This window comes from Rhinolophus sinicus, linkage group LG10 (assembly GCF_036562045.2).
Source record: "Rhinolophus sinicus isolate RSC01 linkage group LG10, ASM3656204v1, whole genome shotgun sequence".
NCBI classification, from domain to species: Eukaryota; Metazoa; Chordata; class Mammalia; order Chiroptera; family Rhinolophidae; genus Rhinolophus; species Rhinolophus sinicus.
This window is the reverse complement of record NC_133759.1, coordinates 6,066,000-6,090,503: the sequence shown is the minus strand read 5'-3', so window position 1 is coordinate 6,090,503 and position 24,504 is coordinate 6,066,000. Positions and strand designations below refer to the sequence as shown.

Sequence of the window (24,504 nt, the reverse complement as noted above, 5' to 3'; positions counted from 1 at the left end):
CTTCCCGCCTGGGAGTTGAGTGCCCGGGTAAACACCAGGCGCGGTGTGCGCGGTGTATCCACGGAGAGACAAAGCCAGGGCGGGGCGGGGGCGCCGCCCGCGAGGCCGGGACAGGGGCGCAGAGTGCAGACAACCCTCTCCCGAGGCGTGCTGCCCCACCGCCTGAGGGACCCCAACCCAGCCCGCCGACAGGTGGAGGGGGGGCGGGGCGGCGGACGGGCGGGTCCCGCCCCGGGGGTGGGGCCGGGCGGGGCGGGTGGGGCGGGGCCGCGCTATGCAAATGTCGCCCACGGGCGGCCAATTGCGGGCGCTCCCCGCGCGGTTCCTAGCGCCCCGTCCCGCCGGCGGCCGCGAGACCAGACCCAGGGAGCGAGCGAACGGCCGCGGTCCGCCGATTCCCGAGCGCAGCGCAGGGCCAGGGTGCTCGGCGAGGAACGGCGCAGCCCGGCACGGCCGCCCGGCCCCAGCGCAGCAACCAGGCGGGCACAGCGCCACCGGGCCGAACCGAGCGCAGCGCCCCGAAGCCGAGCGCACGGTCGCCCGCGCCCCGCTCCCTGCGCCGGGGAATGCGCCCTCGGTGCGCCGGCCAGGGGGCGCCCGCAGCCCACCCGGGGGGAGGCGGCCCCGAGCGCCCCTGAGCCTTCCCATGGCCCGGGCTGGAGCCCGGGGCCTCGGCTGCTGACGCGCTCGAAACCCTCGGAACCGGTTAAGCCCGGGCCGCGGCGCCGACCCGGGCTCAGGCACAGCGGCGAGAGGGCGCGGGCAGGGCCATGGCCCCGGGGGGCCGCTAGCGCGGGCCGGCCCAACCCGGAGCCGCTCTGCCGCCGCGGTAGCCGCCGACGCCCGGGAGCCCAGGCCCCGCCGCCGCGGAAGAGGTGAGTGCGGCAGGGAACCGGGAGGGAGCGGGCAAGCGGCCGGGCCACCCCGCGATCCCTCTGAGACCCGCGGCACTGCAACTCTGCGGAAGTGTGCGTGGCACGGGGCATGGAGAGCCAGGGAGCTTCCCGCAGACGCAGGGGCGACAGGTCTAGAGTGGGCGCTGTACCTGTCTGGCGTGCCCGGACCCTTTGCATCGGGGCGACATGGGGTTGTGTGGATGAGGTGGCCTGCGGGGTCATCAGTGTGTAAAGCAACTTTTTCCCCGTAAGGTTCTTGGTGGGTGGGTGCTCCCTTACACCCCCACCCCCACGTTTCTGGAGCGGGAGTCCGGATGCCCCTTCTCCTGGCTCAGCTCTTTCACTCACTAACGCTTCAGGCAGCGCTCTTCCCCGGTAGGTGCGCCCGCCCTGCCTCAGTGTTCCTGCCTCAGTGTCCCGATCTCACGATCGTCTGCCGGAAAGGAAGCGCTATCCTGGCTGCCCCCACGTGGAGGGTCTCCCGGATCTGCAGGGCAGGAGGACTGCCGGCCCCCAGGCTTTTCTCCCAGCACTGTGCCGGCCCCCTGACCTCCAGCTACCAGCTTGGGTTTCTTTGCCAGCAGGGAGTCTTGTTAGTTAGGGGCCGGCAGTATGTGGGGTGTAGGTAGCTGGGAAAGCCTGCAGTCAAGCCCACGTTTGGGCAGGCTGGGCCCCAGTGGTGAAGTGGGCAAGGGACACGAGGAGCTTGGTGGGCTCTCCTAGAGCAGGTGGGACCAGGGAGTGTCAAGGTGGCCCAGGAACAAGGCAGGCATGGCAGGAGGGGTCATCTGGGGCTAGGGGTGGGGGCCTGGCTGGATAAATAACTTCTCATTCTTGAGATAACTGTCTTGTGAGCACCAGCCCATGAACACCTGGGGGAGGGATGGAATTGAAGGCACTGCTGTGTCTGCCCTGGAGCTGACCAGGTTGGGGGTTGCTGTCCTCTTGAATTCACCCAGATTGTCTCCCAGAAGCCCCTGTCCTAGTTGCAGAGATAGGGAAACTGTACCCAGGGTTTGGGAGGCTCATCCCAGCCTAGGGGGTTGTTTGAAGCTGGGGCTTTATACCAGGCTGCAAAAGGATTGTGCCTGGACCCATGTCCTGGAATGGTGTCCTGGAAGGCGAGGGCACTGGGCATGCCTACCCCTACTGCAGCCCCTCAGTTCTGAAGGAGTCAGGTCCTCCGGAAGTGTGTGTGTGGGGGAGAGAAGGCCAGCAGCCTAGCCTCAGCACCCCCACCCTGCTCTGCTAGGCCTACCTTAAGGGGGAGGATGGAGCCTAACCCAGGTGACCTTGACTGGGAAACCCCCGACCACCACGAAAGGAGGAGTTTCAATCCCAGCTGTGCTAGGGTGGCTCTGCTTCCTGGTCCATGGGGTGTTGGGGGAGGGGGAAAACCAAGGAGCCAGGAAGGAGCTCTGGCCTCTAACGGAGAGTATCTGAGGGGCTGGATAGAGGGTGATGTGCTGTTAATAATTTCTTCCCCATGTTCCCCCGTAGCCCCTGCTTCTGTCTCCCTTCCATCCTGGCAGTTCTCAGCTCAGAGGAGTAAACCTCCCTTCCCTGAGGCTGTCTACCCCTCCACCCCCACTCTAAGCCTGGGAGGTCTGGAGCAGGCTGGACGATTCGACCACCTAGCCCCCTGCCCCGCCCCCAGGTGCCTCCGGACCCCCTCGATCGGCAGCCCCTTTCCTGCACCCCTTGCCAGCCCCAGCTCCTCGGTTCTTTGTTCGCGTCTCTCCTCCGTCCCTCCCTCTCTCCTCCCTCTCTCCTCCTCCCTCCCGCCTGCCTCCCTTGCTCCCTCCCAGCCAGCCTTCTTTCCTTCCTTCTCTGCTCTCCTCCTGGTGGGCTCCCAGGTGGCGGTGGCTGTTCCTTCTCTGTCCACCCACCTGGGCCTGCTGACTGGGGGCTTCTCTGGGGCCGGGGCTGAGTGGAATGCAGCTAGGGGCTGGCAGAAGGGAGGCAACTATAGAAATGCCCTCCCCTTCCCACCCTCTGTCCTCCTCCTCTCCTTCCTTCCTCTCCTCTCCTCCATCCCCCAGGCTGCTAAAGAGGGGGCTTGGAGGCCCCAACAGACTTGAACATTCCCCATTCACCCCTTTAAAGGGCCAGAGCACTGTGGGAGGTCCCTGTAGGGATCCTTAGGGTAAGGCCCTCCACCTTCCTGGACACCTTGGGGGACTCCAACTGTCCTTGGTGACCCTGACCTTGTCACTGTGAAAATGGATGCAGGAGAAATGAGGTTACAAGGAGGGGGGAAGTGAGTCAACCCGAGCACCCTGATACATAGGATCAAAGCTCTCTGAGGGACCCAGACTGCATCTTACCCTCCCAAAGCCAGGACAGTGTCTCCCAGCTTCCTTGAGCCCCACCCCACTAGCAGGTCAAGTTCTTGAGCAAACATGCCTGTGAGGACGTGTGCGGGCATGTGGACGTGTGTATGCATCCACAACTGTTAGTGGGGGCCTCCTAGGTGTACCCCGAGGGTGGTGGTGGCTGCAAAGCCCTTTCTCCCACCTGCCTCCCTCATCACAGCTTGCCATTCATCAGCACCTTCTTGGTGCCCCAAGCAGACAGGGGGAGGGGCTGGTTCTGATTCTGCCCTCCCCCAGCCAGCCTCCCCAGGAGGGCGCATCTGTGATGGGGGATTTTGAAGGAACCTGAGAGGTGTGTCAGGCACTCTGGAGGGGGTGTTTCCACAGAGGTCACCACATGGGGAATGGGCCAGGAGGCCTGAAGCTGCATTTCCTGCCTGAGGAACCATGAGTGGTTTGCCTAGGCCGGAGAGGCAAGGGCTCTGGGGAGGTGGGCCTAGGGAGGGCCCCGGGGTCTATCTAGGGAGCCCTGAGAGTCAGATGCGGAACCTGGGCCTTGCCTCAGCGTATATCAGCCAGTGCAGGAGTAACAGGCCATAGTACCCCTCACCCCGCCCCAAGGTCCTAACATTGGCCAGAGTTCCTGCCTCCCAAGTGAGAAGGTAATAGACAGGCCAGATCTGGGGGATGGGGCTCACACTGTCATTCTTGGTGCCCCCACCTCCAGTGCATCTGGGTGGGGGGGTTGGGAGTTGGCGCTGGCTTTTGCTGGGAGGGAGCAATATGTTGCGACAACTGGTGCTAGGCTGCGTTTACCCAACAGCCAGCCTGCCACGGGAGACAATATTTGAAAAACAGTATCCAAACTTGGACCTGCTGGGGGTGTGGGAGTTTTGCAGGGGAGACTGCAGGCCTGCCCAGGCCAGCTGGCCATCCTAGCTCCCCTTCTTCATCCTCTAGAGGTAGAGCTGGAACTTTTCCTGGCAGGAAGTCCTTCCGTATGTCTGACCTGGATCCCTCCTGCTGTGATTTCAGTAAAAGTATACACTGCTATTCTTTGCCTCTCCTTTTCTGGCTGCTGTCGCTCTTTCACTTTAGGCTGTCTACGTGTGTCTCACTCATCCTCCACTCTCTCCCATGCACCCCACCCCAATAATCAGGTCCAGATTTTCCTGTACTTGGAGGAGAGGTTTTGTTGGAGCAGGCAGGGCTGGACCCACCTCTTTCCCACATTCCTTGAGATGGCAGAGGGAAGGGGCAGTCCATGTGGTTAGGGGTGGTGCAAGGAAGGGCTCGTTGGGAACGGAGAGGGCTGTAGTTCACCTGCTTGGTCTGGCTCCTGTGAGTGGAATTTGGGAGTCTGGGGGCCGGAGGTTGGGGGTTTGAGTCTCCAGGGGCCCCTGTTAGCTCTGCTGACCCCAGGCTACACCTGATTGGTTTTTAGGCCTATTTGTTACACCTCCCCAGACAGAGGCAGGGACAGGAAAGTATATGAGGTTTCCACACTGGGGCATTCATGGCCCCAGGCTGAGTGTGTGAGCAAGGAGACCCCCATCACCCTATTTGTTCAGCTAGGGAAACTAAGGTACCTTGGTCAGAATTACACGTGGGAAATGCGGGTAAGGGCAGGACTCCCTTATCTGCTTCACATTCCAATCTTGATTCCCCCCTCGCAGGTGTCCAGACTGCCGAGCCTGCTTCCTGGGCCCTCGGCCCCTCCCACGATGCCTGTCGCTGGTTTCCTCCTCTGGGCTTCCCTACTGACTGGGGCCTGGCCAGCCACCCCCACCCAGGACCACCTCCCAGCCACACCCCGGGTCCAGCTCTCATTCAAAGGTAAGAGGCCACCTTGCTATTCGTCATGCATAGCACTTGGCCCCATTGCACAGGAGAGAGGAGAAGTCAGGGCAAAAAAAGGACAAGTTGTGCAGCCACATGGGTCTCCCTGGGTGTGTGTGGTGGGGACAGGGAGGTGGTGGCCTGCTGGGAAGGGCTAGAGACTGGGCCACTTAGACATCGTGGAGAAGGGTCCTGAGTCGGCCCCTTCTAGAGCTAGCATGTGAGGTCTCAGGCTGGGTGGCCTCGGCTCTGCAGGCTGTTTCCCTCTGTGTTTGTAGAAGCCCTTTCTTGCCACTGCTATGCGTCTGGTCTTGCCCTGGGTAGTCCCTGGAGTGGAGGGTCAGATAGTCATGCAGACCCTGAGGGCTCAGGAAGCAGGAGGAGCAGGACCTACTCTACTGGGGTGTGGGTGCTTGAGTAACCTTGCTGTGGGCCTCCAGGGGGGAGGGATGCCCAGGACTTGGGGAGGCTGTGACTGGGTAGGCCGGCTGGTAAGTTCTGAGAGAACACATGCTATAGTGACAAGCCTGAGCCCCTGCGATCCCCAGTGAGCACTTTGCCTCGGAAGTCCCTGGAAGGTTATAGTGATGGGCTGTGGTCTGCAGAGTGAGACGCTGGTCCCCCAGCTCCATCACCTTTGCACCTAACCCCACTGGGCAGGGGAACACACATGACACGTACACTCAGCTGTACACATGGCTCACCCACTAGCCACTTCCTCGAGGGTGTGTGATTAGAGTCTACCCTCGGCCTGGGGTAAGGGGCAGTGGCCATACTGGGGCCTGGGGACCTGGGGTCACTGCTGAATTCTCAGCCTGGGCCCTCCTCTGGCCCGAGGTCACTTTGTCCAGCCGCCTGTCATGGGTGGGGCTGACTTTGCGATGGCTGGCTAGATTTCCGGGCACACATGTTGGGGTGAAAGGCTGGGCTGACCTCTTTCCTTCCTCAGGCTTGGCCGAGGCCCAGCCCTCACCTCACCAAGTTCACATGTTCCCCAGCAGAGCCCTTCCCTTGCCCTCATCCCACCCCTGCAACTTGCTGGCGTTAGTGGGGATTGAATTTATGAGGATGTGCCTGGAAGAAACTGAGAAATGGGCAGAAGAGTGCATCAGTTTGGTTTGTAAAAGCAGCCCTCTTCTCCTAGGCCTGGAAGATGAGATATTTATTCTGCTGATATCCCCACCCTTCATTGGTGGAATTCCTCAGAGCAGATTGATTAGTTAGTCTTGATGGGACCTGATCTCCCTTCCTACCCCCTTCCCAGCCCAGGGTGCAGGGAGAGGGAGTAGAGCATCCCCTTCCCCCCATGGGAAGGAGGGGTGGCTTGGTCTCCACACCCCTGGGACCCTGGAGCCCAGACATACATTCTGGGTGTTATTTTTGTCATCACCCTGGAGACCCATGAGAGGAAGCAGGAGGGACAAAACATAGGGAGCTCCTCCGTATGCTCCTTTTAAGCCTTCTTGGAACTCCAGGGCCAAAGGGGTAAAGGCTTTTGTTCCAGTTTTCCAGAGAGAAACCGAGGCTCGGGCAAGGGCAGGGCCAAGGTCAGGCGGGAGGCAGAGGCGAGGCCAGAAATAGAACCCTGGTGTCCTGGCCTTGTTGTCGCCTGACTCCCACATCAGTCAGGTCGATTCCCTCTCGGTTAGCTCTGAAGCCGACACCCGCGGTGACTAAAAGCCCAACTCCTGGCAGCCAGCCTATGGTGGTGCTGACTGCCTGGCAGCCTGGGGTGGGGTTGTGTGTTACCTGGGGCCCCACCCCCTCCCTGGGCCTTGGTGCCTTTGCACACGCAGGTTTCTCTGCCCTGAATGGCCCTTCCTGTTCCCCACTTAATCTCATATCCTAATTGTATGCTTAGATGTCACTTAGTTGAGCAGATACTCGAGAACCTACTATGCACCAGGCCTTGTGCTGAGTACTGGGGGCTCTGCAGCGAACACAGTCAGGTACTTACAGTGAAATTGACTGAAAGACAGCGGACACCCAGTTGGTCAGTGCCACCTGGGAGCCCAGCACTTCCCAGGCCCTGTGCTGGGTGGTCTCCGCCGGGTCATATACACAAAGTGGCCCTCAGTGAGGAGGAAGACCTCACCAAGTGTTTGTGGCGTGAGAATGGAGACCCACACCTACAGAAACTGCCATCCTACAGCCAGGCCAGAGACTGGGAAGGAGGGGGCTTCTCCGCCGAGTACACGAGAGGGGCACAGAGGCATTGGTGGTCTCTCTGGCCCCATGCCTCAGTTTCTCCATCTGTGCCTTGGGTGGACATAGTCACTGGTAAGCCAGGCCTCAGGGACTCAGCCTTGGCTCATGAGCTCCCTACCTGAGTCTTGCTGCAGGTGCTAGTTCCACTCTGGGGGGGCCAGGCTCTAAGGCGGAGGTGCTGGCATGAGGGGCCATACTGCCCAGGGCAGATAAAGGAACAAAGGCAGGAACTGGGCCAGACTTGGGTTTGCTGCCTGCCCCAGCCGGGCCTAAAGCCGAGAGGATGTAAGGGAGAAGGGACTCAGGGTTCAGTGAAAGTGTGTGTGTGTGTGTGTGTGTGTGTGTGGCTCTTGGGACTCACCTCCTGAGCTTCCATCAGCTGCACAGCCCAGGTCAGCCACAAGTGAGGGATCACGTAGAAAAGATGGCTAGAAGCAGGCAAGGTATTCTTTGAGAGCTCAGGGTACTTGGGACTAGAGAGCCTGGACAGCAAATCCCTCTTTCCTCCACCCCCCCCCCCCACCCCTTGCGTGGGCCTGGAGTCCTCTTAACCCCAGAGTCACGGGCCAAGTCTGAGAGAAAACGCTCTCCTTCCCCCACCCTGAAAGGGCACCACCTCAGCTGCTGCAGGGAGGTGCCAGGGCCCTGCCAGGGCTTTTGTTAAGCTTGGGGAATGTTTATTTTTTCCCAGGAAGCCATCCCATAATACACTGCTGCTGCCTGGGCTGGCTTTGGCCAAGAGGTTTTTTGGTGGGGGAAAGGGGTCTTGTGATGACATGAGGTGGCTGGGCTACTTGGGAAATTGAGGCAGAAGTAGGGAGATGGAGCAGAAGGTCATCTTGCCAAAGGAGGTCAGGAAAGATACGAATAATAAAAGTAATAGTAGGTGTGCATGGTGATGACCAAGGAGTGGTCCCTCCAAGGCCTGACGGGGCCTCCCTGGATGTCCTGTGAGGCATGAGACCTAGAGGCTTCCTGTGTCACTCAGGAGCCAGGACCAAGATGCAGCCTGGCTCTGCCTGATGCCTTAGCTTATCTCGGGACTGAGTGTGGAGGGTGGGATGGGGGATGCACAGCCCGGTCCCATGAGCGAGGGACAGGGTTCCAGGATCCTGCGGTGCCAGCTTTAGTTTTCCCAAGGGAAGGGATAGGGTTGCGGCTTCTGGTGCCCCTAGGGAGCTCTCCCTTCAGAGAAGGAAAACCAGGGTCCTGCAGAGGAAAGTGCTCCTGTGTCCAGAGGAGCCTTGGGGTTTGGACCTTCTGTGACTCTGGTGTCATTGGCTTGCTCACTGCAGAAGGATATTCTGCAGGTGGAAGGGGAATGGGTGCATGCTGGTCAGTCCTGCCTCTGAGCTTGGTTGGGGGGAGCTAATGGCCCAGAACAGTGCCACCACTTACAGCATTTGCATGTGGCATCAGAGAGCCAGTTTCCAGGTTTCTTTGTTAGGAAAAGATGAGATTTGGAAGTTAGGAGGGGTCACAGTTGGTGGGGGTAGGGGTAGGAGGTTGTGTAAGCCTTGATGGAGCATTGCCCCACCCCCAGGCCTGACTGCACAGGTATGGGGGTGGGGCTGGGGAGCTGGAGGACCCACCCTTGCCCCCCAGGGTCTCCCTGGCTAGTTTCAGATTGCAGAGGAGGTGAGGAGCTCTGGGAGCTTGAGGCCAGGGGTGGCATTAGGGAGCTGGGCAGCGGTCAGGTGGCTTGGATAGCTACAGGGGGATCTGAATCTAGCAAACCAGGATGGGTGGGTATTCTAGGATGAGCCAGGAGGAGGGAGGAAGGAAGATCCAAAGCGTGAACTTGAGCCCCAATCTCTGCATTTGGGATCAGTTTTCCTGGAAATGGGAGCTGCCTCACTCCTAACAGGGGACTTGGAACTGGCCACTTAGGGAGTTGGGAAGTCCTGTGGGCTGGCTGCCCACCCCTCAGCTGCCCGGAATCGGCCCTCAGAGAGAATGGGGATATGTCCTTGTGCTTGCAGAGGACCTGCCTGAGGTCCAGCCTGAGTCAGCCAGGCCAGGGGCTGGGGCCTTCAGCTGTGGTCCTTCCAGGTCCAGCCAAGCGTCGGATGGGACCGCCACCGGCTGGGCCTCAGCGGCACAGGCCTTGTCTCTGGTTCCCTGGCACTATGCCTGCCCCTCCCTCCCTGGCTCCAGCTTCCCTTGGCACCGAGTGAGGAGCTGGTGCATGCTCAAGGAGTAAATCATGTTCCTTGGCAGCCCCCGCTGCTTCGTAATCGTAAAGAATTTAAAGAGAAACCGCCAAGATAAAAATCTCATCCTGGCCCATAAAAGCATCTTTCACCCTGTGGCTTAGGAGGCAACAGTCTCAGACTGGGCTCCCGGCTGTCTGCACCTGTATATGTGCACCCCCAACCCTGTGACCCCTCTGGAGGTGATAGGGGCCCAGAGGGTGTCTTCAGAGCTGTGGGTACCGGGCCCCAGGCTCCAGCTCCTCAAGGCTCCAGGGCACGGAGTAGGGCACTGAAATTTGGTAGAATGCACAGGTGGTGGTTGGAAGGACTGGCCCTGAAGGCAGACAAACCCCATTCTACCCTCACCAGCTGGGTGACCTCTGACAAGTGGCTTAGCCTCTCCAAGCTCTGGTCTCTTCCTGTGGAAGCAGCATCCTGAGGTTTCCGGCTACGCTGCTTGCATCCTGGACTTGGGTGGACCTTGACCTCACTGGTCCCTGCTACCTCATCTGTGTCCCTGCTACCTCATCTGTAAAATGCGGATATGGATGGTGCCGACATCATCATGTTTTCAGGAGGATTCACTTTGTGAGTGTAGTTGCGGCCCCAGCAAAGAACTCTTAGTAACCAGAAGCTCCGCTGAGGGTAGCAGACAGGTGAGGGCTGATCCTGGAGGCTGCCCAAGGAACCCCACACTGCCTCACCCCACCCTCTGGATTTCTAACCTTTGGTGAGCGAGACGGTATTTGGAGAAGACTGCAGGAGGGACCCTGAGCCCTGTGGTGGCGTGGGGTCAGGAGGAGGAGAAGGGTACCATGGGCATCTGGACAGGCTTCGTGGAGGAGGCTACATCTCCAGCAGGGGAAGAGAGATTGTGGGAGAGGGAAGAGCAGAAGCAGAGGCAAGGTGTTTGTGGTGTAGCACCTGGGGAAAGGGCAGGGTGCCAGGATATAGTTTGCACTTTCTCCTTGTGATTTTTAAGCCCCTTTTAATCCCAGCAGAGGTACCGCATACATATTGTAAATCCAAAGATAAGAGATGCATTTGTGGAGGGGATACCTTGGAGGGGGATCTCTCTAAGATGAGCTCCCCAGTCTGGTTGGAGCCCACGATCAGTTGCAATGTCCCCTCCTCTGGCTCCTGCAGCTTGTGCTGGGTTGACCAGATTTGGGCTGCTCACTTGGACATCTACACAGCTGGGCCGGGAGCATGTTGGCCTGGCCTGGCCTGGCCTGGCACTGGCCTGGGAATCTGAGCCCCGCCTCAAGGGGGCCCTTGGCGCTTTGGAGAAGCAGAGAAGATTCCTGCTGCATTTTTCTTAGAAATAGCAAGAGGGCCCTTGCCAAAGGCCTGGATGCCAGAAGGCTCCAGTCTGAATCCCAAGCCTAGCTCACGTGGGCGCCTGAGCTTGGCAGGCCTGCAGCCACCCCCCACCCCCAAGGCGGCTGAGCAGCCCCAGGGAGAGGGCGGACGCCTCCTGGACTCCAGACCCTGACCACTGGTCCCGACCCAGCATAGAATCGGGCCCGGGTAGCGGGTGTGGAACACCCAGGAGGCCAGCCTGGGTGGGGAGGGTGGCCTCAGCTAGGCTGACTTGTGGCATTCTCAGGGGGGCCACCCTGCAAGTCCTGCCTATCTGCCTTACCTCTGCAGGCAGGAACAGCCCCAAAGCAACAGGCGCCTCTGGGGACCAGGAAGCCTTTGGAGTGTGAGGCCTCAGCTGCAGACCCCCCTTCCCCCGCTCTTCTTGCTTCCTTCCTTCCTCCCCTGGTCCTTCCTTGCCTCCACCCTCTCCCATCACCACCCTGACCCCTCCTTGGCTTCCTACCCGGACATGTTCTTTCCTCTGAGGTCTCTGCACCTAGCCAAGAGCCTTGTTTCTTCCCACTTAAGGCTCAGTGCTGATGCCCTCATTTCCCTCTAGGGAAGAGTCCACTCCCTCTGTTCCTGCTGGTCAGCCAGCATGGTTAGCTCCTGTGAGTCAACCTTCATTGGCAGAACAGCAGCTAGAATGTGGGGGCCTGGTGGGCTCCTGCATCACCTGAGGTCAAGGCGAGTGGGTGGCACTCCAGGAGGTCTGCCAGGGAGGTCTGCATTGTCATTCTGTTCAACACCTGCCTGTCCCAGCACAGGTCTTCGTGGAGTACTTGCTGCCTTCCTGCCCTGGCTCCTGACTCAGCCTCGCTGCACCCCCAAGGCTGGCCCTGAGCGCACATCTGTTTGGGTAGTGCCTCAGTTTTTCCACCCAAATGTGTTGGGATAGGAGCTAAGACTGGCCGGGACATCCTGGGAATCTTCGGGTGTGTGATATGAAGGGGCTGCAGGGACCCCAGGAGTCAGAGGAGGGCAGCAGAGATGGGGGCTGAGCCCAGGGCAGGGGGAGGGGCCTGACACCCACGAGCCTGTCGCTCCTATCCTGACCTGTCCGTCTGGTTGATTTATGGGAGTAAATGAGCCATGGAGAGTTTGTTGTCTTTTGCAGTCACAGGGTGGAGGAGGTGGCAGAGGAAGGAGTAAGGGGTTTCCGGGCCAGGTCTGGAATGTGGGAGGAGGGGTGGGCCCCCAGGCCTGTGGAACTGGAGGCACTGATGGCCCTTTCCCTCTCCCCACCTGAGAAGTGGGTCAGAGCAGCCCTCCCCCTCAGGCCTCACCCCTCTTCCCTCCCCACCCTCACCCCCACCCCGCCACACTTCTGGGGCACATTCCTGTGTGAGCTGCTTGCCCGGGCGGCTCTGCCCCTTCAGACATCCCTCCACTGCATTGTGTCCTTTCCAGGCTGAGCCAGAGCTCTGAACATGGCCTGACCAGTGAGTGTCCGGAGGGGTTCTCATACTCAGCTGTGCACACCGCTAGCGTCCATAGAGGACTTCTTGGCGCCCTGAGCCACCAGCCCAGATGGAACTATCAGGCACCATGGGCTGGGGGATGGGCAGGGATCCCGAGGCTAGAGAGCCCCCCCAACTGCTGGGACAAAATGGTTGAAAGTCACTAACCTCCCGCTGGGGAACCTCTGGTTCCAGCTGGCTTATGTGCCAGGGAGTGTCCCTGCTGCCCCTTGCCTCCTGGCTTTTCCTGCGTATGATGAGCTGTGCCCCCAGCCTGTCCTCTCCTGGGCGGAGCAGGTGGGCGCTGGGGCGGAACGGGCGTGGGAACAGCATGCCAGGTTCTGCTGGCCCCAGTCCCCCGAGCCCCAACCCTCCCAGCCCCAGCCCCCTTCTAGCCTCAGCCCCCTTCCAGCCCCAGTTCCCCCAGCCCCAGTCCCCCAGCCCCTGCCCCCTGCCCAGCTGGGTGGTTCCTCCAGCTCTGGCTCCTGTCCAGCTTGGTGTTTACTGAACAGCTGGGATGTTTACAGCAGCCTTTAAGAAGGGGCCCCTCATTCCAGAGGGTTTCCTATATTGAGGATTCTACTGGGGACTCTTCCAACTCACCACCTCCCCACACCCCTGGGAGAGGCCTGTCTGGAATGTAGGGGCAGCACCCACTTCCACCCTCTCCAGGGCTGGGCTGGTGTCCAGGTGTTGGCCCCTCACTCTCCATTCAGACCTCAGGTCCCTCTCCTGGAGGGGTGGACATTCCCAGGAGTGGCAACTCTAGGTGGTGAAATACGGTACTGGGTTTCCAGTTCAGACATTTAAATTAAATTCAATCAGAGCCGTTATTGAATATAAACACTCCAAGTCATTTACATGTTAATTATGTTGAATGGACTATGAGGCCATAATTAGTTGCTAATTGGGTGAGAGCAGCTGTAATTGGTTTTGTTGGCATCGACCTGGCTCACCTGCCTGTGGAAAGGGGGGCGAGTGTGGATAGCTCCTGGGGAGGCCCCTGGGTCTCCAATCTGTAGAGCCTGGCCCAAGGATGGGATTGGAGGGGACAGATATTGAGGTGCTTGGGTCCAGAGGAGCCTGGAGCCGACTCCCTAGGGAGGAAGGAGGTAGCTTAAGCCCAAGGCAAAACCTTGGATCTGGCTTCTAGGGGTTTCCATCCAGAACATCCTGGGGTGGTTGGGAAAGGCACTGCGAGAGCCAGCCCCAAATCAGCAGTGACAGCCTTTCCTGCCCAGCCCCATGTGGGACTTGAACAAATGGGAAATGCCCAAGAGACGGTCAACAAAGGAACACAAGGCCGGTGACACCCTGGTATATCCCTGCCAACGCTGGCGCCCTGGCTAGCCTGGCCAGTGTGGGAGTTTTGGCCTTGGGGTATTAGTGAGGTGGGTGTGCTATGCAGGGGGAAGGTATGTACACAGGCTTTGGGGCTGCCCTGCCCCCAGCTCAGCCTGGCTGGGGCTCCCAGGGTTGCATGGCTGTGACCAGGGGCTGAGACCTTCCGGTTGGCCGCTCATTAAAAGAGGATTAGGCCTGGAGCCAGGGGGCCAGCCCAACCCCTGGGCCTTCCTCTGGGGCCCCTCACAGCTTTAGGGGAGTGAGAAAGGGGCTGGGGGCCACCCTTCCCCAGAGCCCATGGGCGTATCCAGTTAGAACCATCTGGACTCACCACTCCTGCTGTTGCCACTACTGCCACCTCAATTTCCCTCCTCAGAAGAGCAGGAGGATGAAGGACTGATGAAGACCCTGGCCAGCACCCCTGCCCCTGGCCCCCAGCCTCACTTCTCTCCCTCAGCTCAGGGAGTAGGCCTGCACCAGCCCACGTGAGGTCAGAGGTCAGGAGTGGCTGCAGGGACCTGTCTATCACCCCCCAGGACCCAAGCACACTGTCAGTCAGGGCTGCTGCTTTGTGGAGCTGTAACCAAGGGGGCGGGCACCTATCTCTGCTCCGGGAGCCCCCTTTTGGCAGCAGTCCCTTCCTCACTAGCAACAGGCCTGGTGTCCTAGAGACGGGGCAGCAGGGGTCGGCCCGCCCTCTCGGGGTCCACGGGTGAGGGCTGTGGACACGCCTCCTCAGTGCTGCCCTTGTCCACTACCTCCTTTAAAGCATTATCAGCTGTTTCCAGAGGGGAGGAACTGGAGACCCCTGGACTAAACCCCCTACACACTGAGAATGTTCCTGCCTCTGGATCTTCGCCAGACCCTCCTGGGCCAGGACCCTGAGTATCTAATGGCCATCAGCAGGGGTCGGCCCGCCCTCTCGGGGTCCACGGGTGAGGGCTGTGGACACGCCTCCTCAGTGCTGCCCTTGTCCACTACCTCCTTTAAAGCATTATCAGCTGTTTCCAGAGGGGAGGAACTGGAGACCCCTGGACTAAACCCCTGACACACTGAGAATGTTCCTGCCTCTGGATCTTCGCCAGACCCTCCTGGGCCAGGACCCTGAGTATCTAATGGCCATGGGGGAGGGCTAGAGGCTGGGAACTGCTGCGGAAATGAGGTGTCTGATGCCAGAAAAGGCCCTTCCTTCCCCATGACGGGAAAAGCCTTCCCGGATGTCACCCCACCCAACCTGTGCCCAGCCTGGGTGATGGTATGGGGGTGGGGCGCCTTTCCCAGGAGGCATTACCCACCCGCACCGCCCTCCCTCCCCAAGGTCAAAGCTTATCCAACTTGAGTCCCAACACTCTCAGAACCCATTGTGCCCCAGCCCCTCCCTCAGTGTGGCCGTGGGGATGGGGGAGGGGTGACCCTCCCTCTATCAGCTGCGCCCGGGACTAGTGAAGCAGAGGTGGAGGGGGACTGGCCTGAGGACATGGCCAGGCTGGGTCCACATCAGCCCCCCCCACACACTCACACCCCGATGCCCCAGATCCTTGGTCTAAGTCTCTGCTCCTCAGAGGGGCTGAGGACCAGTAGGATCTAGTCCTGCTGAAGCTGCAGGTATCAGAACAGGACAGCAAGCGTTACTTAACTACCTCCTGCCCTGCCCCAGGCTTCTTGGAGGAATGAAAGCCCCTAGTTCCTTTGTCCTATGGCAGGGTGGAAAAGGGGGACAGGACACCAGTTTCACCCCTCACCCTGTAGCCTGAGGTGAGCACCCCTCTCCCCTGGAGCTGGGGGTGCAGGGCTGTCATAGGACCCCTTGTTTTAGTTCTTTCCTACAATTTGGCATCACTGAGATGAGCACTGCAGCTGGGTTGATAAGGCCAGAGCTCTATCTAATTCACTCTGGAACCCTGGGAAACTCCCACCCTCCCCGCCTGTTTCCCCATCAGTAGGCTGGCTTCAGATGGATGATTTGGGGGTTAGCTCTGCTCCTGTGGGTGGGGGATGGGATGGAGACAGACTGGAGTTAGGGGAGGGTTGGGGCTGAGTCATTGCCCTCTCTGCTCCCCACTAGGAAATGGGGAGGCAGGGATGGGACTAAGGGTTGATGTCCTCCAAGAAAGGGTGATGTCTGAGATGCCAGCTTCCATGGGAAAAGAACTTGGGCGCCCAGCCTATTCTCTCGCCGCCAAAGCAGAGATGGCCCGGGAAGGATGGGTGGGGGGGGCAAGGACAGATGCTCAGCTGTAGCATTTCCCTGAGATCAGAGCAGGACGCCCACCCCAGGATCACCTAAATGTCAGTACTAAGAAGGCTCAGGAGATGGTCTAGGTAGGAACAGAGTGCCCTGGTCAGGGTCATGAAGCCCACGTCAGACCCTAATTTCTGACCCTTGGTCCCACATCTCCCCCACCCCACATGGCTTCATGGGGCACCCTTTCCCTGCCCCAGTTTCCACTGTGACCAAAACATCATGTCCTGTGACAACAGAGCCATTGACGCCATAGCCTTGGCTACTGGGAGGAGTCCCGAGGGTTCTGAGTCATGTGCCCTGTTGGTAGAGGACGAGTCACCTTCCCGCTCTGGCCTTCACCACCAGGGCTGGCCTTGCCTGGGCCTCCCCTGCTTCCCTCCAAAAGGCCATGGACCTAGGTGGGAATCCCTCCCCGCACGCACTCCGGCACGTTGTCACCCTTCCCTGTGCCTTGATGTCCTCACCTGTACATTGGATGTTGTGAGTGCTTGGCGTTATACATCATAAATACGTGCTTGATGACTAAGTGAGAGACTCGCTCAATCCTCACCTCTGCCCAGGGATAAGGGGGCATGGAGGGTTGAGAGGTAGGATGTCAGATCAAGGCTAGTCTCCTGCTGCCTAGCACGTCTCCGTTTCCTCATCTACTGAATGAATGATCTGTCCCCACCTTTCTCACAGATGGGCATGGAGGTGGGGGAGTGTTTACTTTCCTGTTGTCACTATGGCTGGGTGGCCAGGCAGGGGACTCCGAGTGGCCCAACAACAGGTGCAGGACAGGTGCCCAGGCTGCCCTGCCCAGGACTTCAGAGGCGCCGCCGGACAGGCGGGCGAGGCTGTAGCCAGGCAGGGATCGGCCCTTTGATCCCTCGGCGTCCCTGCGTCCCAGAGGTTGGCCAAGGTCATCACCTGTATTCTCTTGTCGCCCCACAGTCAGGACTGGGCAGGGCAAGGCCTTTGCTTGCCCCCCAGCCCCTCAGACATGGGCTCTGGATCTGCTGTGTGCATCCCCTGGCTGCCAGCCCGCCTCACACACCCATCCTAGCATATCCGGAAGCTCTGTCCAAAGCTGCACTCAGGCACAGCCCCTCCAGCTCCACTCCTGGATCCCTAGCTCACAGCAGGGGTCAGGGTCAGCCAGGCCAGTCCCAGACGGCTGCCTGAGTGGAGGGTGACCTTGACTGAGGATGAGGCCACCTGCTAGTCCCACCTCAGGCAGCATCTAGGGCCTTGGATCCCAGCTGTTCTCTCTCCCCAGGCCTCCTCCTTGACTGCCCCACCTGTGAGATGGGTAACCAGCTGTGAAAGGGATAAGCAGCTGTCATATGGGTAACCACTTGTGAGATGGGTAACCACCTGTGAGATGGGTTACCATCTGTGAGATGGGTAACCAGCTGTGAGATGGGTAACCAGCTGTGAGATGGGTAACCAGCTGTGAGAAGGGTAACCACCTGTGAGATAGGTAACCAGTTGTGAGATGGGTTACCATCTGTGAGATGGGTAACCAGTTGTGAGAGGGGTAACCAGTTGTGAGAGGGGTAACCACCTGTGAGAAGGGTAACCACCTGTGAGATGGGTTACCAGCTGTGAGATGGGTTACCATCTGTGAGATGGGTAACCAGCTGTGAGAGGAGTAACCAGCTGTGAGATGGGTAACCAGTTGTGAGATGGGTTACCATCTGTGAGATGGGTTACCAGCCATGAGATGGGTTACCAGCCATGAGAGGGGTAACCAGCCCTGAGAGGGGTAACCCGCTGTGAGAGGGGTTAGCAGCTGTGGGTCGGGGAGATGGGATGGGTGAATGCCTCATCTGATGCAGGACAGGTGCGCACAAATGTGCATACCTGGGCCCTGTGCAGACATGCGTATGCTCTTCTGTGTGCTGCCATCTCAAGCCTGTGCTGTGAATATTCATTGCTCTCATTACAACCTTCCCTCTCTTGCTGAGTTAAAAATAACTAGAGGTGGGTGGAGAAGGGGCTCGCCAGGGGAACCCCTGGGCTCTCCCCCTGCCAGAGGAAGGTTCCTAAGTTTCCTGGAGTCCTGGGTCTGTCATTGACTGGACTATCACTGGACAAGTTCCTTCCAGTCCTTCATCCTCAGGGAGGAGGACTTTCCCCTGTAACTCGAGGGTGGGAGGGCCAAGCTGCTAGACTCACGCAGAAGAGAAACTGAGGACTCAACTAGACCCTTGCCCAGCCCCAGGGAAACTGCCGCACTCCGGAAGGGCCTCTCCCCTAGGAAAGACTGTTCCTGGCTGCTTCAAAGTGGCCTGAGAATTCCACCATTAGCAGCCCAGTGGGGCCTGGGGGAAGCCCGGCTCTGCTGGGTAATATGGCTCTAGCAGGGCTTGCCGGTGTCATGGCTAACCCACTCAGACCAGGTGGGGATCTTGCTGTGTGCCAGCTCTGCCTTCTGTCTGGTGGGCAACTGGGGTAAGGACAGAGCACCCCAGCTCTGTACCAGCAGCTGGGAGCTGTCCTGGATGCATCTGCCTCCACCTCTCTACTTATTAACCATTTTAGGCCCCTGTGGGACGCTGGCCCACCCTGAGAGTGGGAGCCCCACCTGAGCAAAGACTCTTTGATGCTGTCAGACTCCCTGGCTCTTACCCACTGCCCTTTCATGGGGACCCAGAAGCTTTAGCTTTGGGTGTGGCCCCTCTCTGACCTACCCACCTGTCCCACTTTCTCTTCCCAGTAATCAGGGACTGGAGAGGGAGCTAAGTATTCCCTGGAGGGGAAGCTGGGCGTTTAAGGTGACCGTGCGGTGGGGAACCTCGCCAACGGGGGTGGGGGTATGGCTGGATGGTCTCCAAGTGTCCTCACGGCTGCCCTGCCCTCCACCCACAGAGCTGAAGGCCACAGGCACCGCCCACTTCTTCAACTTCCTGCTCAACACCACTGACTACCGCATCCTGCTCAAGGACGAGGACCACGACCGCATGTACGTGGGCAGCAAGGACTACGTGCTGTCCCTGGACCTGCACGACATCAACCGCGAGCCCCTCATTGTAAGAGCCCGCCCAGATGTGGGGCGGTGGGGTAAGGGACACAGGGCCCCAAGTCTGGGGCCCCGTCCAGCAGGCTGTACCCTCTGACCCCCATCTCTGGCAGATCCACTGGGCGGCCTCCCCACAACGCATTGAAGAGTGCGTACTCTCAGGCAAGGATGGCAACGTGAGTACAGTGGGGTGCACAGGTGGGCTGGGGGACAGGGGCCAGGTGACCCCAGGGAGGCACTGGGGCCGGCAGGCATCTGGGTACCTGCCCGTCTTTCCCTCTGGTCCCAGGGTGAGTGCGGGAACTTCGTCAGGCTCATCCAGCCCTGGAACCGAACACACCTGTACGTGTGTGGGACGGGCGCCTACAACCCCATGTGCACCTATGTAAACCGAGGCCGCCGGGCTCAGGTAAGTCCCAGCCACCCCCACCCTTTGCTGCCCCCATTGTTGGCCACATTCCAGGGTTCTGATGGGAGGATGGGCCACTTCCCGGCCGTGTGACCGTGGGTGAGTGACTTCTTTCACCTCTCAGAGCCTCAGTTTCCTCACCTGAAAATGGGGCTAATTTCAGCTGCCTTTCTCACAGGTTGGTGTGAGGAAGAGGCAGTGAGCTAACACTCCCAAAGGTCTTAGTACTGTGCCTGGCACATAGTAAGCGCTCACTCCATACGTGGCAACAGTTCTCTTGGCTATGCCTGTGGACCATGCCCCTGCAGCCAAGCCAGAGGGTCTGGCGGGGGCCTCAGCATTAGGAGGCTGGACACCTGGGTCAGCTTCTGCTACACGGCCTGGGGAGAGCTGCCCCTTCCCCAGCTCTGCCCGCCCCTGCCTGCTTCTGCCCTTTTCCATTTCCATGTGGGCATGTATGAGCTGGCGTGACCTTGTAGGGCGTGTGTAAGAGTGATTGGACCTAGGGGTCACATGTGTATGCAGGTGTGCACCAAGCTGTGTGTGTATGTGTGCACGCACAGGTGCATATATGGACTCTGGGTGCCCAGGTGCTCACGTGTGTTCCTGGCATGTGTGGTGTGAGAGGCTGGCAGCCCGAGCCCGCTCCCCCAGCCCCTGCCACCCCTGGCTCTAACCCCTGTTCCTCATCTTCTCAGGCCACGCCCTGGACCCAGATGCAGGTGGTCAGAGGCCGAGGCAGCAGAGCCACGGATGGTGCCCTCCACCCGACGCCTACAGCCCCACGCCAGGTGGGCCTCTCCCTCCAGGCCCTTGCCAGGCAGCACTGCCTCTGAGCCGAACTCACCCTGGGCCTGGCCTTCCAGGCCAGCCTCCCCGGGGGTTCCCCCCTGTCTCTGTGCCCCCTCCCAGCCCTTCCCCTGCAGTGACTCTGAAGGCAGTCCCAGCTGGATTCATGTCAGCCTCAGTGTGACCCCTGCAGGCAAGAAATCATAAAGCCATTAGGTGGGGAAGACGAGCCCTGGGGACAGCCATGCCTCAGCCCTCAGAACATGTGTGTAGACGTGCATGCACACGCACCCACATACACTTGGCACCTGCAGTGCACACTCAAGCCAACACTTTATTCAGCCCCCAGAGTGGGGCCATGGCCCATGTGTGCAGTCTGACACATTACTGTCAGGTTTCCATGCCCCAGGCCGCCTGTGGTCATCAGTTGGCACAGGTGTCTGCACACTTGCAAGCTTGGGGCTCTCTTCTCCTGGGTGGGAGGGGGGGAGCTGTCTGCCCACTAGTCATGAACTGGGACTGGGCTGGGGGCGCTGGGGCTGGGTAGGGGCGGGCAGGGGGGCAGGGGCTGCCGGTGAATGAGAGCAAGTGATCAGTTGAGCCTGTGTTTGTGGTGGGGAATGCTGAAAAGTGGGACTGCTCAGACTCTGTGTGTGCCCAGGGTGTGAACCGTGTGTTCTGTGTGCTGGCAGTGATGTGTGCCAAGTTGTGTGTGCAGCCCCGTGTGTGCAGGAAATCATGTGTGCAGAGTGTAACTGGAAGCAGGCCTGTGTACGCCTTCCCATCACCATCCCTGCCACCCGCTGCCCCCTCCTTTCTGCCTCTTTGCCTCTTGCCTTTCCCTCCCTTTTCCCCATGAGCTCATCCTAGCCCCAGGGCTTTCACCAGCCTTCCTCCGAGCATCTCCAGGACTGGGCTGGGAGGCACAGGGGACTTTGTAAATTCTGTGTGGTCTGGGCTGAACCCCTCAACTCCTGGCTCCCTGGGGAGACGTGGAGCTGGGGGCTCTGCTGAGGGGCAGGAAAAAGGCCATGGCCTATCAATCTGTCCTGAGAACCACAGGTAGGGCATAGGGCACAAAGCCTGGGGACATAGTGACCTCAGAGCCCTCTGACTTGGTGGAACCTGATGGCAAAGGACAGAACCCCATGCCATTGGCAGCCCTTTCTTGGCCCAGGACAGGCAGCCACAGCTCAGAGTTGTACCTGTATGGACCAAGGGGACCCTAGCCAGCGTCTTCCTGAACCAGATGGCGTGGAGCGGCTTCAGCCTCTATAAACCCACCCCACGCCCCTCTCATGGCCCCAAAGCAGAGCCCTCTGAGACCTGATTCCCAGGTTTTATCTGAGACTTGGGACCAGGCAGCACCTCCCTTAGAACCTACAGTGTGGCCCTGCCCTGGGAGACAGTTAAAACCCAAGAACTGGGGAGTGAAGGGGGTGGTTTCAGGGTGTCCCTGGGGCCCTTGCCCTTCCTGGCTGACCAGCCTGGACCATGCTGAGCCCCCCTCTGCCCTGCAGGATTACATCTTCTACCTGGAGCCTGAGAGACTCGAGTCAGGGAAGGGCAAGTGTCCATACGACCCCAAGCTGGACACAGCCTCAGCCCTCATCAGTGAGTGCCCCCACCCCATCCTGCTTCTACAGCCTGAAAGTGTGGCCTCTGCCTCTGGAGTAGGGGGCGTGGCCCCAACACTGACCCAGGGTGCACATGTAGCCCGGAAGCCCCACAGTGGAGCCCCACCTGGCAGGGGGTGGGGTACAGACACACCCCAGTGTGAGCTGAGGAGCAGATACTAGGGGTGTGAGTTTCTATTCAGCCCCTCAGATCCTACCCTGAAATCCACAGTATGGTCCATGCAAAGGCCAAAACCCTCCCAGCCACAGGCTGCCTAGAGGAGGAGACAAGCCAAGTGTGTGCAAGGGGTGGTCCCCTAGCATTTTCTTGTTTGTCTGAGAGGCTGGGACAGGCCCACAGAAAGCACCAATGGAGAGTCCTGGCCCTGTGACCAGCTGGGGAGAATTTGTTTCTGGTCTTCCAGGTGTCTGGGAGGGTTGGGGGAATGTTCTCTAAGGAGGGGTCCCGTCTGGGACCTCAGGAGCAGCTGCTTCCCCTACCCACAGGTTGGGTGAACCCACCGCTGACCCTGGTCCCTGCGCTGTGCCTGCCTTCTGGCTGCCCAACTCAGTCTGCCTCTCAGAGCAGCTGCTGGGCAACATGCCACCTCTAAACCTGGGAAAGGCCCCCAGGGCAGGGGTGGGCATTACCTGCCCTGTCTTGGCAAATGAGAAGGTCCTAGCCTGACAGCAGAGCCCGCCCTAGGGGAGTCTAGAGAGAATACATGGAGGCAGCACAGTTGTTACATTTTCAGGTGTCTTATGAGCCAGCTGTTAAACACAGCTATTATTAAAAAAATTAAATACATACTCAAAACTCATTACTGCCTAATTATTTTAACTGCATTTTATTATTACCCATGGTCTTGAGGTTATTTACATCTATCTTGTATCTGTGGGGTGGAAATACTATACAGTGGTGTTGGCAGCTCTTCCCAACTCCACTTTCAGGGACCTCAGGTTAGTAGCTTGCAGTCAGCCATGGTGGGACTATTTACCCACAGAAATCGGGTCTTGCTACCAATCAGAGCTCATTGCTACTAATCCCAGCCCTCCCAGAGCCAGTTAAACATTTACCGGCACCCCACTGGTGATACGCTTGTGCCCTGGGGAGGCTGAGGGGGAGACAGGACCCACCCTGGAGGTCATTTGGGCTGTGCCCTGGTCCTAGCAAAGGGCGGTCCTCTTGACTGACCCACCGGCCCCCCCACAGATGAGGAGCTCTATGCTGGCGTGTACATCGACTTCATGGGCACGGACGCAGCCATCTTCCGCACGCTTGGAAAGCAGACGGCCATGCGCACTGATCAGTACAACTCCCGGTGGCTCAATGGTGAGCATAGCCTGCCAGCCCCGGGGGCGCAGCATGTCTGGGATGTGGAACGTTGCGTAAGGAAGCAGTCCTAGGGGATTCCGGCCCTTTGACTGGCTGGGGTGGGGGTGGGGATGGGGGTTCCTGTGCATGGTGGGGATTCTGTTGGGAAGAGGCACTGGCAGAGCAGGATCGCCTCGCTGACCCCTGCCCACCTGCAGACCCTTCTTTCATCCATGCTGAGCTCATCCCCGACAGCGCCGAGCGCAATGACGACAAGCTCTACTTCTTCTTCCGTGAGCGGTCGGCGGAGGCGCCACAGAGCCCTGCGGTGTATGCGCGCATCGGCCGTATCTGCCTGGTAGGCGTTGCTGGGCCCATGCTGCCCTGGGTCTTTCAGCCCTTCTCTGCCGGCGGTTTGGGGATGAGTGGGCTGATCTGACTTGGCTCTTTGTCCCCTCCCCCCCAGAATGATGACGGCGGCCACTGCTGCCTGGTCAACAAATGGAGCACGTTCCTGAAGGCCCGGCTGGTGTGCTCTGTGCCAGGCGAGGATGGCATTGAGACTCACTTCGATGAGCTCCGTGAGTACCCAGCAGATAGGTGGGGCCTTGTGGCTACTACTGGAGGGATGGAGGCTGGCTGGCTGGTCAGGTCAGGGCACCTTTGGTGGGCCCCGCTGAGCAGGAGTGGGCAGGGCCCAGGGGCGCCTGGCTAAGGCACCCTCCCAGCACCTTCTCCCTCTGTCCCCAGAGGATGTGTTTGTCCAGCAGACCCAGGATGTGAGGAACCCCGTCATTTATGCTGTCTTTACTTCCTCGGGGTGAGGCTGAGGCCGGGACCACAGTGGCATGGTGTGGCTGGAGGGGGGCTATGACTTGTGGAGGACCCCAGCCTGGTGGCGAGCTGTGGGGAGGGGGGCAGGCTAGGAGGGGCCTGGGCCGAGGGTCTGCCCAGTCCATCTCAGTAGCCTGCCCTGCCCACAGCTCCGTGTTCCGAGGCTCTGCCGTGTGCGTTTACTCCATGGCAGACATTCGCATGGTCTTCAACGGGCCCTTTGCCCACAAGGAGGGCCCCAACTACCAGTGGATGCCCTTCTCGGGGAAGATGCCCTACCCACGGCCTGGCACGGTGAGGACCCTTCTCACTCTGCCTTTTCCTTTCCTCTCCTGCAAGGCCTGTTCCGAGTCAACCCTTAGCAGACATGGGCCCCACCATCATGGTGCTCACAGGCATATGGGGGAGGTGGATCATACACATATAAACCCTCCATTTATCCTTAGTAAAGCTGAAATTTGAAAACAAATAAAACCATGTACACACGGCATCAGGCTGTGAAGGAACCCAGCCAGGATCCTGAAACAAAGATGGCAGGCTAGGTATGGCAGGCTGCTCCGTCTGGGGGGCTGTTTGGGAGCCGAAGGTTGGAGGAAAGAGTCTTCAAGGCAGAAGCTAAGAGGCAGGGCTGGAGGTCAGTGTAGCCACTAACTAGGCAAGGAGGTGGAGG

General features: G+C 59.5%; 1 protein-coding gene across 2 annotated transcripts in view; it reads left to right on the top strand.

The window, feature by feature from the left end:
* Positions 1-305: 305 nt before the first annotated feature.
* The window catches only part of SEMA3F (semaphorin 3F), a 28,952-nt gene continuing 4,753 nt past the window's right edge, over positions 306-24,504 (top strand). Inside the window, exons 1-12 of one of the 2 annotated variants that reach the window (XM_019723800.2) lie at positions 306-875; positions 4,888-5,047; positions 18,721-18,881; positions 18,985-19,047; positions 19,161-19,280; positions 19,979-20,071; positions 21,590-21,683; positions 22,899-23,018; positions 23,219-23,358; positions 23,467-23,581; positions 23,751-23,820; positions 23,984-24,128. In XM_019723800.2, coding sequence (XP_019579359.2) covers positions 4,936-5,047; positions 18,721-18,881; positions 18,985-19,047; positions 19,161-19,280; positions 19,979-20,071; positions 21,590-21,683; positions 22,899-23,018; positions 23,219-23,358; positions 23,467-23,581; positions 23,751-23,820; positions 23,984-24,128 — 1,233 coding nt within the window. In that variant the 5' untranslated portion in view covers positions 306-875; positions 4,888-4,935. Of the gene's footprint in view, positions 876-4,887; positions 5,048-18,720; positions 18,882-18,984; positions 19,048-19,160; positions 19,281-19,978; positions 20,072-21,589; positions 21,684-22,898; positions 23,019-23,218; positions 23,359-23,466; positions 23,582-23,750; positions 23,821-23,983; positions 24,129-24,504 lie in introns of those variants that run through there. The other variant, XM_074312299.1, reaches the window with a different exon arrangement.